The 15,582-nt window shown below is 41.1% G+C and overlaps 1 protein-coding gene across 5 annotated transcripts in view; it reads right to left on the bottom strand.

Annotated features, from left to right (window-relative positions):
* Positions 1-15,582, bottom strand: part of AHRR (aryl hydrocarbon receptor repressor) — a 94,718-nt gene that overhangs the window by 29,654 nt on the left and 49,482 nt on the right. For all 5 annotated transcript variants that reach the window (XM_075494197.1, XM_075494194.1, XM_075494193.1 and 2 more), the window contains one exon: positions 5,870-5,970. In XM_075494197.1, coding sequence (XP_075350312.1) covers positions 5,870-5,970 — 101 coding nt within the window. The remainder of the gene's footprint in view (positions 1-5,869; positions 5,971-15,582) is intronic.

The raw sequence follows: 15,582 nt of genomic DNA on the forward strand, positions 1-15,582 counted from the left end.
ACGCATGTGATAAAATGGCAAGTTACTCCTGACCCCATTTATGGCTCTTTTTTTAATGGATACATTCTCTGTAAGTCATCCCAAGTGACTAATGTCAGCTTAAATCATGTCATCTGAATTACTGGGAGAAGGTTCATGTTTGAAAACAAAGGAAAGCAAAAGGGTTGTTTGGGTAACTTTTAAAAGTTATATTAACTGAAAAAGAAAATGCACTGAGATGATGAGCTTCTTATGAGAACTTCCTATTTTGACGGCCCCATTTTAAACCAGTAGATTAAAAGGTGAAGCACTATATCATCATCTAACAGGATTTACTTTAGAAGGACTGTGCTAAGAGAGTCAGCACCATTGGAAGCTGAAAATGCATTCAAGACCAGAATAAATCAGAAAGTCTCTCTCTGCCAGTTTTTGATTTCTGAAGTCCATGCCTTGGTCATAGCCCTGTATAACAACCACGCACTTTTGTCTGACTCCCAATTTTCCTTTTCAAGTTTAAATTAAAAAATAACAGGAAGAGTAAAATCTCTTGCTCTCAGACTGAAATTCAAACTGGAGTACCTTTTTCAAGAGCACAGTTATATCAAGTACTGATTACATAAATCAGTTTGGAAGAAGGAAGTGGAATTAGACTAACAAGTTTAAAAAAATTACAGGAAACCAAGTGGGAAAAGGGTTTCCTATGTTATTTCCTTATGCAGAGTGAAGAACAGCACCAATAGGATGTTTTCTAATGTATCATTTTCCAACTCCCTTGGAATGAAACTTGAACTCTAGTTCAAGCTTTTAGTAGAGGCCACCTGGAAATACCTTTCAGTGCCAAATGTACACATACACCTCTGTTCAAAGTAACGCCCAGAAACCTTACTATTTGCAGCCACTTTGAAGGTAACGACATAAAGTTAAATAATATGCTTCAAGCTTGCATTGTATCAAATCCTGAATCCTGTACTTAGATAAAAAGTCTGATTTTCATTGGTTTTGATTAAGCAGACTTGGGCTCTATTTGGTATTAAAGCTAATGAAAAAAAGTCTCACTGACTTCAGTGGGAACTACCAAGCAAGAACCAAAATTTCCTATTCACGATAGTGCCCAAATCTGTGATATGGAACCAAGAAATAATATATAAAGGACTTGTCTGTGTGATAAACTGCCTATACGTGATTATGCTATCGCTTTGCACCAACAGTCAATTCCAAGCACAAATGCTGCTGGTTCAGTAGCTAAATACCTGAATTGCCTCACCAGTCATGGTACTTACAACTCAATTCAGCAAAATTCATCTGCTAAAAGGTAGAAGAAAAGCATGCCTATAAAACACGGAAGCTCAGTTTGAAAAATCCAACTTTAGATGATTACCTAGTTAATGTAATGAAGTTAAGATTATTGATACCAGTGGAGAATTATAAGGGCCGCACCACCAAAACTAGCTTTCACTGTTTTTCTCTGCTTCTGAAGACAGACGTGATTTTGAAGAAGTTATTTCTTTTTTTTTTTTTTAAATAAAAGACCATATGTCTGTGATTTTAAGATATTTTTTAAGGTGCCAGGCATCTGAAAGTCTTTGTCTAAAAATTTAAATAAGTAAGTTGTAATTGTAGTACTGTTTAGGAAGGGTGAAGAATGAGACCTTTGCCATAGATTAATATACAAAATGTCAATAATTTGCTTTTTCTGCCATTGGTGAAAACTAAGAGGTCTGTCCTATGTTTGGCTGGAAGAAACGAAGTCTCTTTTGCATGCACGAGGAGATTCCAAAGCATTCAGCAGCCTGCTGCTAAGCATATACACTGAGTGCACGGGTCTCCTGGGCAGTCTCCCGTCATGCTAAAATGAATAAAGATTGACGTAGTTACCACCAGATGCTCCGGAAGGGTGGGGTGGGCTGCAGAGCCAGGGAGGTGCAGATGTTCCCATTGAAAGTGCAGGTGATTTTGGCATCAGAGCAATGCCGTGCAGGCTTTCATTAAGGGAGCCTGTTGTCACTCTGAACTACGTCCAGAAAAATAGGCTACGGGTTTTTTCTCTTCAGTGCGCAGCCATATTGAGCCTGCAGCCACCCTTCTGGGTTGTAATTCAAATTACACCTGAAAGGTCCTTATATTTCTTGCTCCCACGCATGGGTTCTATAGTGAAATAGCAACCAAATCCAATACCTTGTTATTCAGCCATATGCCATTGTTTGTTTTCAGCAGGAAAAAGGTAACTTGGGCATGCATAGCTAACTCTCTCTGCTCAGGAAGAGTATATGTACAGTGTCACTGAATAAGAAATACCAGGATAGTATGATGACTGGCATCTTCAGTGCAGCCATAAAGAAAAACATGAGACAAAACCATGGAAATGTGATTCTTGTGCCCTGAAGCCTGAAGAGGTAGAGGACTCGTGGAAATCTGTCTGTGAACTGGGCAAAACAGTGGCTTGGAACATTCTGAAAAAAACACGGACCTTCCCTGAAAGAGTGTGAGCTGCTAGTGAGCATGGAAATGACAAAACAGACCAGGTCTGGCCTTTATCAGTATTCACCAGCGAGATGGGGCGTGACAGAACCAGACAGTCTTACTCCATTAGCATCTGTTTGGGAGCTGCTGGGATCATCCGGATTTCTTCTTAATTTTTGTGACATTCTGGATATAAACCACTATTTTCACACCTGAAAATAATTACGCCCAGTACATCTGGAGACAGATACCACAAATCCTATGCTGCAGCCTACAACAGCAGAATAGAAGACCAACAGACATAACAAAGAAGGAGAGAAAGCCCATCAAGACATCTCCTTCGGCAGCAAGCATTGAGACAGAAATTTGAACATCAGTGATTCTTCCATAACGAGCAGAAAAACTGCAGGAGCAACTGTGAGGTGGTCAATAAAGTCCAAGTGACAATTTAACAGGGTGCTGCTTAGTATATGGGTGATGATTACGCAAGAAGTAGTGTCAGTGGTGATGATGGGGCCACTGCCTGACTGCGTGTCATTGAGAAAACGAGTGCAGAGAGGGCCTCCCTCTCGACAACGGACATTTAATTCTTCTGATAGGATAGTGTAACACATGAAAATTACACATGCATTTGGGATGAGGAATTACCTGCACAACAGTGTAGACTCTGAGTCTGGACTTGAGACTGTGAGTGCAGCATAGCTGGGGGGAAGAGTAGGAGGTGGCTAACAGCCAGGAGATGATTATTGCAATCAAGGCTATTGCCTAGATACCCACCAGTGATTCATTCTTATTTTTCCTAGTCACCATTTTATTGTGTTTCTCCACCCCATCACCCCATAAATTCTATCTGGATTTATTGACTGCCAATACAATTTATTTTCCCACTTTTCTGGTTATGGGTTTGGCCCAGTGTTCTCTAAGTATTCAGTAACAAGCTTCAGAAACTGAATGTGGCCCTTTTCTGCCAGAAGGCATGTGGCACATGGCACAAGGGCTGCAATACCACCTGTCTTGGAAAATATTTTGAAAGTGCAAAGATAAAAATCATTACTGCAGTCAAACAGTTGGAGTCTGAAGTCTCCCAGGAGAGCAAAGATTGCAAGAATGGGGTATACTCAAAAAGATCATTAATAAAATTGGACTTTGGTTCTTAGAGCTTTGTCTGTCTTCCCTCCAAAGGGAAACAAAGATGGCAAGAAAAGACTCCCTTATCCAGAAGAACTGATCTTAAAACACTGGAAGAAATTATTTATTTAGATACCTGCTGTGCTCCACTAAAAAGTCTCTGATAAACTGGTATCATTGTTTATTCTATGATTGCTGATGAAAGCTATTTGATTATAGCTGTAAAAAATCTCTATAAAATCTTAAATAAAAAACACATGTTGTGGCAGAGGCCTTTAGAAATAAAAAACATTTTAAACATACTTTAAAGACAGCCTAATTCCATTGTTTTCTTTCAAGCTGAAAGGGGAAGTACCACATTGTTCCAAGACTTGAGAGTCACAGATACATCATTTACCAGTAATCGGGGTTCTTGTTATTCCCTATTTCTATCTATACACAGAGCACAGTGATCATACCCACTAGGAAAAAAAATGCAATTATCCCTGGTTTTCCATGAACACTGAAGTCAGGGACAGTATTATTCACACATATTTTGGTGATTCAGATTATTCTGGTTTGTATTATATAAAGCATTTAGGAGAGGTTGCACAGTGCAAGGTGGTGTCATAAGAAGGAAAGCAGCTTTTGACAGCTGAAAAATATCTTTTGAGAGCCAATAAAGTGGCCAGATTCACAAAGCACAGCAACCACCAGCAAGATTGTTTGCTTCTCCTTGGAAGGAATCACAAATGCGACTATTTAGTTAAAACCCCACAGTCCCTAATAACCGACACGGTGAATTTTGTTGAACCACAAAAAAACCCACTTTTCTTCACATGCTATGGCCACTGAATGAGCATCCAAGCCAAACTCAGTCCCCAGGGAGCATTCCCAGCAAGGCCTAAGGAAAATTCACCCTCTTATTCTAGGTCAGGCATGCCCATAAATGAAGCTTGGTGAATACATTCATATTAACATGCACTCAATCATCTAGTTAATGATCCACATTAAGTATGAACCAGGATAAAATATCTCCCATATATTCAAAAGGAATGTGACTCTTACATACCCTGTAGTAAGCAGACCATTAGCATATTCAGTAGTATTAGTCTCTTGTAAGCTACCTGAAACTACGTTCTCTCCATGTGCTCGTAGCAGTAGGGCTACTGTTTGAAGATCCTTAATGATTATAACTTGTGGGCATGTAATATACACCCAACAAAACACAGACTAAAGATAGGAAAGCCTCATTAAAAATTAGATATTCACCATATCTATCATTTATTGTACGCCCTGTACTCCTTATTCATTGAGAATAGAAAAGATTGCAAATAATACCTGACAGCCAAACATCTCATTTTGGCACTAGCACTAGCTAATCAGATGCCTCTGTGTTACTTGCTTTGAAATACAAAATTAAAATCTTCGAAAGTATTAAGAGGAAGTAAAGCAGGGTGCCAGTTTCCATTCCATAGACTTGAATGACTTATGATATTGGATCCCATGATAAAATATATTTTTTCTTTAATAGTATACAGCATTTATTTGCTGCAGGCTACTTTTTAATTTACATTTACGTGTATCTCAGCACTGTCATTAAAACACAATTTTTATATCATGAATATTATCCTATCCAAAACAACTAAACACATGTAGTCTTAATCACATAGGAATTTCCAAGGACCTCAGTGTATAAAAGGCATTATTACATCATGTGTTTGAAATGCAGATGTATCTGGGATGGACTGCTGTGCTCTAGCTGGTTCAGTAGTTCACAGCAGTATTAATTCTTCATCCAGATTAATGGATCCAATTCTCAGTAACAGTATGGCCCCTTTATGCTGCTCTGCCAATATAAAGTCGTCCTAAAGGGGATAAAAATACATGGAAGGAATAACTTCTGCACACACGGCTTCCCTCAGAGCACAGAGCTGAGGAAGTAGGATAAATTAAAATATACCAGAATACTCTTAACTCAGATCAGAAACCAGGCAAGTTCTTGTTGGCACCCTCAAAATATGGGCCAAGTAAAATAAACCTCTGCTATCACTCCAAGTGAAAAAGAACTGTGAACTGGCCCACTGGAGTTCACTGGTAATTTCAAGGATGTAGGGGTGCAAGGTAGAATTGCCCAAACAGAGACTGACCGGGACTATCACGACTGCCAGTTTTCCTCTTGCAAGACGCGCTCACAAGTGTGATTCTTGAATGACTTACACCAAGACCGACCATTTGTTCTAAGTCGCCACAAAGCATTAACCTGAATATATGATCAAACTGAAGAAATCAGAGCCAGAAAAGACAGCGTTTTTTCACTCACTTCTAGGAGAAGTCCACCTTCTTGTACAGCAGTCTTGTTAGATACATTGTCTTCTTTTATTGTTTGGCCAACTTGCTTCTTAAAGTGCTTTTCTTGAATGGCTGTTGGAAAGAGTTATTATCAATTTAGAAATCATAACGATTAGGGCCGCTAGACTAAAATTCTTATTTAGGCACTTAACATGCATTGATTTAATTGGGAGTTACTGTCTTTGTGGTCTGGATCTCAGTTACTGACAACTTTCTTTTGCTGTGAGGGAGATAGATACATATTTGGCAGTCCAGATGTTTTTTATATGAAATATCTATCACATTTTTTATTGAACATATTTTTTCCATTAGTGTACTCTACATAAAGCAACAACCAAAACCCACAGAAAAGAAACAAAAGAAAGTTAGCAAGTTGTTTTGTATATAAAAATATGTATTATGACAATATAAAGAAATGCCTACATAGCTCAGAAGACAAGGGACTGAAATAAGTTTCTTAGTCTCCGTGCTGACCTTCTTGGCACCAGATTATTTTCAGTCTTACTTTACCCTATTCAATTCAAATCTGAGCCTGACTGTAAGATTCAAGGGAATGTTCTTAAACAGTTTCATTTTTGAACAGAGGTTTAAAGTTTGTTTTTAGCAGGTCATTTACTACATGAAATTAATGAAAATCTCTCACTATAGATTAAAATTGCGTATACTTTTCCTAATAATAATGAAAACCTTCATGGGAGTCAAAACCGGTGAGTGCTCTTCCCGCACATGGGTTATCATTGCTTGATCTGAAATATCTTTGAATACTCAGCTTAAAGTCTTCATATCAATATATCCCAAAGAAAAATCCCTGAAATACAATCCCGTTTCTGGGGATAATGAAAGAATTTCTGAGAAGGCTGACATCACTTGGTACATTGGGTTTCTGCATCATCTAGGGAGTATGACAGGAACCTGTCTTTATCATTTGATCAGTAAAAATTAAGGAGTCAGCTTCACTCTTTCTGCCCCATCCCAGAGATGAGTCATACAAATATCCCGGTAGCAAACAGAGATTCAGTTTTCTGTTTGTTCTCCTTTCCACGGAGAGAATGAGAGAGGAGAGCATACCAGTGAGATTAGCTGGGACATTTGATACACATTGTCCCTTCCAGCTAAAGGAGAGCTGGAGCAGCCACAGCCAGAGATGGTTAATAATCCAAAAAAAAGAAGGGTTGAGACAGACAGGAATAGCTTATACCAAATCAGAATAAGAAGAGGAGACAGCCAGCAAGCCTCTAATGCTCCTGAGCTTGTTGCTAAAAGTCATGACAATGGGATTGAAATTTTTAGTAAGATACGGAATTAAGAAAAAGGTCTACATTTTTTAATGGCTTGAATAATATTTGTTGCAAATGACCAAGGATATGATCTAAATGGAGTCACTTCCACTCCAAAGGGCTGTGCAAGAGCCCCTTATCAATATAACAGCCTAGGGAGGGACTGTTGCAAGATACAGCAGCATTTTACAACAGATGATGGCAACACAGAACCACACTGGCTGAATATTCGTGATGTTTTTAGCTTACATTGTAAATATTTGCCGCCAGTGATAATGTCGGTCATTACCCCAAAGCAATCATCTCAAATGTATAATTAGATGTAATAAATCCCTCCCCTGGGCATGGGAAAACACATCAGGAAAATCCCAAGCTGCCTAAAACAGATCCCTACCCACGTTTTCCAGCCAAAACAATTTTGTGATTTCAGACTTGTAAGCTAGGCTGCTATGAACGGGATATACAGACTCTTCAATCTGCATTTTCATTTTGGTATACCTTTTGAACTAACTGGAAAAGGTTGCTTTTTTTCCCCCTGATCAGCCAAGCCTTCTGCTACGCCTGTCCATAAGAACAGACATACGGACACTCGTGACAATAATTTTTAAAAGCCCAGCCCCTATTCCAATGGCCTCTTCCAGAGTTTCCCCCCTCAGAAAAGATGTTTTTGTAATTACTGACGTGGTGGTTTGCAGTCTTTGTGCAGGTTAAAGGACAGACAGGGAGGGGTGAGAGGAAACGAAGGTTTATTTTTTTGATGCGTTCTTTTGGCGTTGTGAAAATTCCACCAGTTCGTACTTCATCGTTAGTGGAAACTATTATTTTACCCGACTGAGCGGGCCAGAGCTCCCTGCCTGTTTGTTAGCCTTCAGGCTCACACAAACACAGCAGTAGAAGCACAAGAGATGTTTGTTCCCCAGCTCGTCTGGCTACTATAAATTCCATCTCCAAATGGAAAGTATTTTAATGTTATTTTGCCGGCTAGAGTTACCCGTATGTTAGGCCACACACATCCGTTTCATAACATACCCTACTCACTGGCCTGGACTGCAGGGAGACCCATTGCACCATCAAAGACGAATGACACCCTTGGAGCCAAGAAGCAAGAGCTCCTCAGGGACAGGGACGTTTGTTCCTCGCACCTGAGGCAGCAGAGCTGCTGCTGGCTGTTCACGCTTGCTCTGCCTCCCTGCGCTGGAAAAACTCCATTAATCCACCCAGGGCTTGGCTGATAGTGCAGTGATAGCTCAGAAGAGATACTACTGCTGGTGATAGCCTGTTACTCAGAGAAAGCACAGCAAGAAAGGCAGAAAACCACACGGATCTCTAAAATGAATGAGGAGGAGGAAAAGCAAGATGTGACAGGGTGAGGAGGGAAAATTGCAAGATGTTATCTGAGTAGGCAGAAAAATAGGGAAAAGAAAACGGAGCAGCCTAACGATACCCCTGTCACCACCAAGAATCAAGTGGGAGCACTGAAGGAAAGTACGTATTGGTTATCCTGGGTGCCTTGGTAGCGAGGGCCCTGATGCCAAGACAGCCATGATGAGACGTAGACATTACATAAAATGGTGGCCCTCTGGAGCAAAGGTGAAGCCTAGGAGGATGAAAACAAATGAAAGGCTGGAGAATGCAGGACTCCTGTCTCTAGTAGGCAGGGAGGAGCAAACTGTGGAAAGAGAAAAAATAACAAACAGCAAAGGATGACTCAGTGACCTGAGGGGAAATCTTCTGGCTGCTGGAGTTCCCATATATCAAGAATGGGGCAACAAAAAAAAATTATATTGCAGGCAGCCTGATGAATGCTTCTGGCTGTAAAAAACTGGAAGGTTTCAGCTTTATGGAGCCTTGGACTGCTTTCTATGGGAGAGGCAACTCTTCGGAGTAGATTGTCAACAATTCAATGTAGAGCGCTCACCTACTAGGTTCAAAACTGGCAAAGTGAAGAGATGGGAAGCAGGAACAGCAGAGACCTTTTTCTGAGCACAACTTCTCTAGCCTGCACTTCCAGAACACGAAATAAAACAGAAGATGGAGCTGTTCTGCCAAAGAAGATGAATGAGCATATTGATACCATAGGGTGATAAATACAAGATACGCACGTACCAGGGCTGACAGTTTTGCAAGGTCATACGATCTAGTGAGCATGGTGCAATCCCAGGCAACATTAAAAACCCACAAATTTGGAAACGCTGGGTCCTACAGAAGGACAACACTGTGGAAATACAGAGGGCAGGGGGAAGGGGGCTAGGAGGAGGAAGAAGAGGGAGAAAAAATGAAGAAAAATGGCCAATGCAGTTTCCTGAAGGAAAGGTCAAAGATCTGAGGACATTGTTCCAATTCCTGATCTGAAAGCGGTGAAAGGAGTGGAAACCAAAAAATAATGTAGAGTTAGAATCGACGGTTAATTAACAGAGAAAAAAAAGTCCACAAAAGGGACGATAAGTTTGGCTGAAGGAGTATGGGCCTGTCTCAGACAGTGCTGCTGCGCCTTTCCCAGCTGCACTGTCTCTCCCCAGAACACTGTAAAAAGCTGAGATCTCTTTTGAGCCTCCAGTTCTGATACGAGCATCGCTATCTGCATTTACAAACCCCTTGGCTTGAAAACCAAATCTGGAATATTGTAAAGAAGAGAAAAGCTGCCTGACACTTTAAAGTCTATAGAAGCATCATGAAACCAGCCATTCCCTTTTCCTCAGAACATTTATTCATTGCAGAATACTCTCTAGTTCAGAGGGATGGAAATTTCAGGACTCTCATAAAACCGTACTTTTTAAACCCATAGGATTACATTCTCCAAAGTGTTTCCGTACCCCATCCTGCACAAGCACAACTTCTTTCTTCAGAAAATAATTCGAAAAATGCCTGCCAAGCTAAACTCTGTAACAAACTAATGCGTGGTCAAACTGAACCCAGCCATCCCAGGGGCCTTGCGCTGCTCAGGCTACCTGCGTCAAGCAACGGCACAGGCAAGAAATGAGCAGTGAAGGAAAATGCTGTTTCTCATCTGAACACCTTGCCTGGGTTCATTTGAGGTGTAAAAAGGGGACAGCAATGTCTTCTTCAGACTCGGTATGATGCAGGCATATCAGTTTCAAGCCCTTCGACGAGGAATACCTGTGAGACCATTTCTCTCCAGTGATGCCCAGGGGATAAAGTGTTTCTTAAAATGGGCAGATGAAAATACCTGCATCTAGCTTGCAGGTTCAGAGATACTGCTTTCTGCATACAAGTCTTACTTTTGGTAACTGTTACTTGAAAGGAAGTGAAAACAGGGTCTTTCTTCCTGGATCTTCTAGCTGCAGGAAGGATCAGCTATGCGTGTTACCCTGAATGCTAAGAAAACAAAACAAAACAACTCGGAAACACTGGGTGTGAGCAACTCTGCCTAAGAAACCTACAGCTATGAACTGAAATGGTCTGTTTCCTCTTGCTGCATTACAGAGAACACCGAGTGACAGTAAGGACAGCGCTCATTAGATGCACGCTGCAATTAAACAATATACAACGCAAAGAGCAGTTATTATACGTTGCCGAATGATAGGAAAGGGGTGTTTGCACTCTGAAATGCCACAACATCCAGGTTGCACAAATGCTTCAGGAAAGAAACCAGCACCAAAAAGCACCGTCTGAATAAAAGATGTATGGTGCTCAGTCCTGTTGCGGAGGCTACCAGAACGCCAGATGAAATTATGCTAGCAATAATGCAAAGTTTTTCTTCCCAGCTTAGTGGTTTTCTCAGTCTGCTTCTTCTTAAGAGATGCTTTGAAATCTGACTGCCCTTTGAAGTTTCTCGAGTACAGCATGACATTTATTTAAGGTACAAACCGAACCGCTTGCTTTCCAGATCCTGTCCCCTCTTCCTTTCAGAACCGCTTTTCCCCTTGCCCAGCGAGCCATTTTCTCCCCGCGCGCCCGCGGCCCTTGCAGGGAGCTGGGGGGGCCACCTCGCCCCCCCGAGACCCCAGCCCGTGTCCCACCCCCGGCCGGAGGAGCCCTCCTGAAGGGGAGGCGAGGGGGAGGAGAAGTCCCCGCTGTGGAGGAGGCAGACTGCTGACTAACCCCAGCCCCGCTGTCACGCAATCCTCGCCGCCTGTCAATCTCCCGGCGGCTCTGACAGGGGCCTGGCGCCCGTTCAAACCCTTGCGTGCGAGCAGGCGAGCCACATTACCCTATGAAGTATTTCATAATAACAACAGCTGTTAAATATTGATGACTCCTGGCAAGCGCTGAATGCTTTTTGAGAAGGTTAAGCCTTCGTGTAATGGAACCTAATTCCTCATTATATACTGTATCAGATATCTGGAAGTCGCCTAAAAAAAGCAAAGGGGCTTAAAGTAAAGGATCAGAAAATAACTCTCGTGCAGCAGGGAGAGGGGAGAAAACCCGCAGTGCAAGAGGTAAGGAGTGTTTCCCTGAAGTCAAGTCCTCTCGCAAACAGTAAAAAATGCTGCCGGAGCGATCATCAAAACGGTTGTTTTCGCTATATGCTGCTGGACGGTTTTGTGTTTTTAGAAATTATTGCAGATGAGAGAAACCTTCTAAAACGGCGATCCAGCTGCCACTGCTGTCTGTGTATGTAAGAGTACACATGGAAATTATTTCTACAGAAAAACATAGAAAAGAGGGAGAAAGCTCGCATTCCTATAGTTTTTCTATGAACATCAGCCCTGAGAGATCTGGCTCCTTAGAAGATTTAGTGATGATCAGACAAGATATTAAGGATGAGATCTCAGAGAGGATTTCCAGCAGGCAAGGAAGGGAGAAGGGCGAGCTTCTTGCCTTGGGCAAGTCCTGCTGCGCTCTCCTCCAGTTCCCAGAAGAAATTCCCCCCCCCTCTTCCTCACGCTGCCCTCTAAAACCCGTCAATCCTATCTTTTCCCTCCTGACCTAACTGTTGAGCAAGGTTGTGTCAGGAAGGGAATCAGTTTGGGGCAGGAGTTCCCGATCGACAGACCGAGTCTTTGGGATGGAGCTGGCATGATGCCAGGGCAGGCAGTACCGGGGAGTCCAGCAAAAAGGCAGCATCAGAGTCAGGGCGTGGGTGAAAGAGAAGAAACACAACCCGAGGACTTCTTGGGGAGGCAACCAAATCAGGGTATTTTTTTCTTGCATTTGAAAAAGAGCTCTATGTGCCTTTGGGGAATACAATTTAGATGAGGTGAGCTGAGAAGCTGAAAACAGTTACCTGCTTATGTTCGGTTGTGCCGCGGTGCAAGGAGTTCCGTGAAGCTTTAGGAAAGTGTTTTACCTGTGGGGAACCCAGGCCTATTTATTGAGTTGGGATACGGAATCACGGAAATTTAGGAAGTTGTAGGTTGGAAGAGACCTTTGAAGGTCATCTGATCTACCCCACCCTGATCAAAATAGAGCTAAACAGTTAGGCAGATTGCTCAGGGTTTTTGGTGAGTATCCCCAGTGATGGACATTTCACATTCCCTCCAGGAAAACTTTCATTGTTTAATAACAAACAGGATTAATTTTGTAAGGTAAGAGCTGCTTATGGTTTTAGGTGAACGAGGATTAGGATAAATTCTGGATGCACACTTCCTGTTTCCACAATTCTTGGTCTGTAAAATGTGTAGAATAATTTAAGAAATGCTGAGAATGGTTAAGTGGCTGTCATGAAAAGTGTGTGTACATGGAGAATATGTGAATTAAGTTATTAGCTATTCTTATAATGTTTTTTTATGGTTTATTCTATCTGTATCTCACACAACCAGCTCACAAGCAACCACACTTGTATGTCACGTTTTTATGTAGTCTGGGACTGTAACATCTCCCTTATCCCATAACTTCTGAGAGATCACAGATCCAAAGAAAAGCTGTGCCTCCATGTGAAACCGAATTGTGTGCTAAATATACAAGCAACAGACTCAAAAGAACTTGTCTAGAAAGCACATTTCCTCTCTGCAGCTTACTGTTGCAACCTTTGTTTCTTCATATGACTCAACAGATGATCTCCCCAACAGACAACCCCATGTTGCGCATTGGCAAAGAAGAGATTTGAGAGATCTGTTTGCATCACTGTGCGTAAATATTTGAGTTATCAGTTGGTCTGGTAGACTATATTCGCTATAAGACTGCCAAAGACATCCAGTCCTCCTAAATTATCCCAAGATATAAGACTTATTCCAAGTAACTGTCTTCCATTTCATCTTCATCATTCATTAATTAGTGATTAATAGGTTCAGTCCTGGGGCCTTAATTTTATCCCTGTATTATTCCATTCTTAGTTTAATTAAGCTGTAATACATGAGCTTGTCTGAGTGTGTATTTGCTTGCACACCCTTTTGAATAAATCCATAAAAGGTAAATACAAATGGGTTATTCTGTCAAACTACAAAATGGATCACAAGCCTGAGTTATCGGCAACCTCAAGAAATCTGCAAACCAGTTAGTCCACTTTCAAATCAATACCCACATCCCTCATAAAAATTAAGATTATTCCAACAAATTCCTTGCCCCTTAAGTCATGAGTTTGTAAATTACATGTCCATTAATCAGAATCGAGATATACAGCATAAGTTTAGTGTAGAAAAAAATAAATTTCAGAGAACTATTCTGTATATAGAAAACTTGCTTAACATTGGTTAGTTCCAGAGTTAAGGACCTCAGAATGTACAATCAATGTAGTTTTATGTTTGTTTTACTCTAGTTTCCATTTTCCTTTGTACTACACTCTGAAACACTGCATGTTAAGTCTATGTAGAGGGATTCAGACTTCACCAAACTAATCCACATTAGCCTTAAGTTTACTGCAGTGTGTTCTACCTGCCACATCCTGATTGCTTGAGTGGGATCTCAGCAAATCCCACCAATCATGATATACATACATATTCAGAGGAACAGCATGTCAGGACGCTTTGATTCTAGGATCTATGGAGCAGATGGCCTATCAAAACAACTTGCAGAGTTTCCCAGTTCTTCTAAGTGTCCTTCATGATGGCTTGTTGGGTGAATAGCTGTTCACCTTTTCCTTTGTCCAGATATCTTAAAAAATCTGTACAGGGAAAAATAAAATTTAGGTTCTCCATATCCTCTGAATTCCCAGCACTTTCTCTCTCTACGGGCCAAGAATGTAGTCCTCTTTTGATACAGCCATTGTCCTGAGGCCATTTTTTCACTGGTTTGATTCTCCCAGTGAAAATAATACAACAGACATTGGGGTCCACAGCAGTGGCAGCTCCCTTTCAGGAGAGGCTATAACGGCTGTGACTGTTTCCTGAGGAGAGGAGGATGAGGGGAGATGTAACAGAGGTTTACAAAATTGTAAAGGCAATGGATAAACTGAATGCAGAACTGCTGTTCACCCAACCCCACAATATGAGGACTGTGAAGCGCTCAGTGACACCAGTACAAGAATGCTTTAAAGCAGATAAAAGACAGCAATTTTGGAGATGAGAAGACCAGACTAGATGGACCACTGGTGTGACACAGTAGTGCATTTCTTATGTTGTTATATTCTCACTGCAATGCCATGACCTTGTCCACGAAATTTGTTGCAGACAGAAAATAAACAACAGATGAACAAGAGCAGCATCTGTGACGCGAAACAAAGTCTATCACAGAAGTGACAATAAGAAAAATCAGAACCTTATGAGAAAGCCTATATGTAACTAAATCTAAGCATATGATGAAAGACCAGCTTGTAACTAATCATTGCATCCAAACAAACAAACAAAAAAATGTATGGTAAACAGCCTATTGAAATAAATTTGAGTCTGAAATATTTTTCAGAAATATAAGTAATGAGACCAAAATCCATTTTTACTGAAAAGACAACTAAGAGAAAAGCTATGTGTGTTCATAAGTAAGCAACTACAGTCTACTGGAATCTTCCCCGCTTTAAAAAAGGAGGCTGTAAGAATTGCATCTTACAGAAGAAATGCGATGAAGTCCTGATAACAGATTTATCTTGAGAATATCAGAACACTTTCAGTCTTTACTGGCTGCAGAAGATGTGCACCATTTTACCCTCCTCAATTTAGATCTACAGTTTAAAACATTTAGTAAATCAGTCCCTGAAGAATGAAATCAAATCAAAGACCAAGAGTGAAAATAAACGCAACCAGGAAAGTGTATGAGAAAGCATCTCTCCCCCTTCCTTATTAAATCAACCTGACAATGACTGACTTACGTGAGATTTACATCATCTTTGCTAGCCTTTTTGGATTTGGTAACCTCTTTTCCAGGCCTATGTCTCAAACAGACTATCTCCTGAGCTTCCACTCCTCAATTTCTACTGCTTTTATAACATTCTCATCCCTTTATAATTTCGTTTGCACCACTCTGCATGGAAAGGCACAGGATAAATTCATACCTGCTAGCTCCAAGAGGGAATTTAAGTCAGTATCTCTTAGAAGAGGGTTGAAAGAGCATGTGTCAGTAGGCCAGTATATCACCC

This window comes from Mycteria americana, chromosome 2 (genome assembly GCF_035582795.1).
Source record: "Mycteria americana isolate JAX WOST 10 ecotype Jacksonville Zoo and Gardens chromosome 2, USCA_MyAme_1.0, whole genome shotgun sequence".
Lineage (NCBI taxonomy): Eukaryota > Metazoa > Chordata > Aves > Ciconiiformes > Ciconiidae > Mycteria > Mycteria americana.